Genomic DNA, 3,193 nt, shown 5'->3' on the forward strand with positions numbered 1-3,193 from the left:
TTGTCCCAGAGCTCCTGAAATCCTGGGATTGTCCCAGAGCTCCTGAAATCCTGGGATTGTCCCAGAGCTCCTAAAATCCTGGGATTGTCACACTGGGGTTGTCCCAGAGCTCCTGAAATCCTGGGATTGTCCCAGAGCTCCTGAAATCCTGGGATTGTCCCCCTGGGACTGCCCCAGCCCAACCTTCACATCCTGGGGTTCCCCCAATCACTTTCCCATAAATCTGAGATCACCTTGGCTTGGAGCTGTGAGCTGTTGGATTTTTGTGGGGTTTTTGAGTCATGCAAAGCCAGCAGTGGCTGCACCTGTGGCCAGCTGGGAGGGAATGAGTGGGAATTCCTCTCTCTTTCAGATGTCCCTGGGCAAAGCAGCTCTGCACCTTTTTCCACGAATCAGTGAGTATCCCAATTTTATTATTAATCCCAATTATAGGATTGAACAGCAAAGCAGATCAATGAAACCCCTATCAAATAAATACTGAAATGTATCATTTTGTATAAAAAAAAAAAAACATTCCTGAAGGGGGAATTCTCTGTGTTTTGTCTCTTCCCAGGGGTTGAGGCAGCTCCCCTTTGGCACCACAGTTTACCACGAAGTTTCCAAGTTTGTCAGTGCCTTTGAGAAGCTCTGATTTGGACCAAATCCTCAGGAATGTTTTCCATTTGTTTTTTGGTTTTTTTTTTCATCTGAGCAGTCTCTTCCTGGAGAGTTCCTTGGGTTTGCTGTTGTTGTTACCTCCAGGAACAGTCAGCTAAAAACTGACTTTGCTGGCTCTGCAGTGGGAACAGAGCCACGTTTTGGGAGTTTGTTGGCAGTTCCACATATTAAGGAGTTGTTGGAAGAGGCAGCAGGTTGGAGTCACTTCCAGAAGCTGAGAAAAGCAGGGGAAACACAGATGGAGCAAGAAGCAGCAAAGGATATTTTTTCCTCCTGTTGGGACACAAACCAAACTGCTGAGAGGGAAAAGCTTTAACCCAGGAGAAGGAGCTGACAACTCCCTCTGCAGCAGTTTGGGCTCAGGTGCTCTGATTTTGGGTTTCATTCCAAACCAGGAGGCTGGAAGATAAAACTGAGCTTTACAACCCCAGGGTGGGGCAGCCAAGAGCTGAGTTTATTTGAAAATAATCCTGATTTCAAGCTGGTTTTTTATTTTCTGCTGAAAAGAAGGTTTAGACTGGTGCTGGTGGCTCTGTGCATTTCCCAGATCCTAATTCTGGGGGGAATTAGGAGTTCACTCCGACCTGGGGAGATGAAAGAACATTTTGGAGCCTGGTTTGGGCTCTGTCCCTCTCTGCACTGCTTGGGCAAGCAGGAAAACAAACCTTAATATGTGACCAACTGCACTTTGCACAATTCCAGGGGTCTGGGGGCTTCTGCACCTCCTGTCAGCCCAAATTTCCTAAAAAACAAATGTATCTGGATGGAAATTGGACACCTTGGGAATTAAAACTGTTCAAGTTTCATTGTTACATTGGCATTTTGGGTGGTTTTTATTTGGTGGTTTATTTGGGGTGGGATTTTTGGGGTTGGGGTTTGGGGTTTTTTATTTTTGGTTTTTTGTTTGTTTGGAGTTTTTTGTGGTTTTATTATTTTTTTTTTTATAAATTGGGTTTTGGTCCTGGTTTTATGGGGCTTTTGGGGTTTTTGTGGTTGGGCTTTTTTTGGCCTTGAGGTTTTTTCGCCTCTATAGGTTTTTTATTTTGCTTTGGGTTTATTTGATTGTTGGGATTGGATTTGTGGAATTTTTTTAGGGAAGGTTTATGTTTTTTTAGGAAATTGAGGGGTTTGGGGGGTTGGGTTTTTTTTAGGATGTTGGGATGATTTTGAGGGCTTTGGAGTTGAGAGGGATTTGGGGGGATTTAAGTTTTTTTAGGAAATTGAGGGATTTGGGGGGGCTTAGGGTTTTTTAGAATTGAGATTTTTCTTTGGCTGGCAGGTTTGGGGGTTTTTTTTGATATTTGAATTTTTGTTTTGGGGGTTGGACTGGGCCAGGCTGAGTCTCCTTCAGATCCCCCCATCCCAGACCCCAAAAAGGGAACAGGAACAGATTTAGGGCAGGTGCTTTGTCACCTTTGTCACCTGGATTTCTTCCCCTTGGCACAGAAAATCAGGGAAGCACTTCCTTAGGAGCAGCCTATTAAATAATGATTCCATTTTTTATGGATGAGAAAAACCTTTCCTGGAGCTCTGCTCTTCCCTTTGGGCCTGGAATCATCCTGGAGGAAGGCTGAGCTCTGCTCCAGGTGAAATGGAGAGGAACAGAGCTCATTAAAAATGGGAAAATGTCCTTTGGAGCAGGAAATGGGGCCCTGGAGCTGCCTCATCCCAATGTTGGAGCAGACACAGCTCCAAGGCTGTGGAGGGAGCTGAGCTGGGAGGAAGTGACAGCACCAAAAGTGACATTTCTCCTAAAAACTGTGATGTTGCACCTAAAAATGGTGAATTTTCACCTGAAAGTGGTGACATTTCTCCTGAAAATTGTGGATTTTTACCTGAAAGTGGTGACATTTCACCTGAAAATTGTGAATTTTCACCTGAAAATGGTGGATTTAAGGGATTTTCCTGAAGTCTGGAGTGGGAATGTCCTCCCCAGCTCCACAGGGAGCTGTCCCTGCCTTACCTGGGGACAGCAGGGTCACCTGTGCTGGCACCTTGCAGCACCAAGGACCCTCCTCATCCACTAATTGCTTACATTTCTAATTAATTATTTATATTTCGAATTAATTACTTATATTTCTAATTAACTCTTTCAAATTGCTTCACTTATTCCCAGTGCAGTGAACAGAAATCCACTCTCAGTGTATTTAAGGAACATTTCCACCCCTCCAGCCCAAACACTTCGCTGCTGCTGGAGGCTGAGCCTGGATTTCCATAAAAACCCTCTGGAATTGGGGACTGAACATTCCTGGAATGGCACAAACAGGAGGGAGCTGGGAAAAAGGGCTGAGCCTGGAGAAAATGGGGATCGTTTTGTCCTTCCCTACAAATCCCGCATCCTTAATTTTAATTTTTAATCCTTAAAGGGCGCTGCCCTTTCACCCCCGCGTGTTCCGTCCCGGCCTCTCAGTGCTGCCGCTTCTCCTCCTGCTGCTTTCCCGGCTTTTCATTCCCAACTTCCCGACTCTTCCTGGGAACGGGGAAGAGCCACAAAATCCGGGGGGGCAGCACAGAGGGAAAGGGATCGGGGAAAGGG

General features: G+C 45.7%; 1 protein-coding gene across 3 annotated transcripts in view; it reads left to right on the plus strand.

The window, feature by feature from the left end:
- Positions 1 to 1,469, plus strand: part of LOC107211426 — a 14,697-nt gene extending 13,228 nt beyond the window's left edge. For all 3 annotated transcript variants that reach the window (XM_015643432.3, XM_015643430.2, XM_015643431.1), the window contains exons 19-20: positions 353 to 395; positions 554 to 1,469. In XM_015643432.3, the coding sequence (XP_015498918.1) occupies positions 353 to 395; positions 554 to 631 (121 nt within the window). In that variant the 3' untranslated portion in view covers positions 632 to 1,469. The remainder of the gene's footprint in view (positions 1 to 352; positions 396 to 553) is intronic.
- Positions 1,470 to 3,193: the final 1,724 nt, after the last annotated feature.

Source organism: Parus major, chromosome 14, assembly GCF_001522545.3.
Source record: "Parus major isolate Abel chromosome 14, Parus_major1.1, whole genome shotgun sequence".
In the NCBI taxonomy this organism is placed as follows: domain Eukaryota; kingdom Metazoa; phylum Chordata; class Aves; order Passeriformes; family Paridae; genus Parus; species Parus major.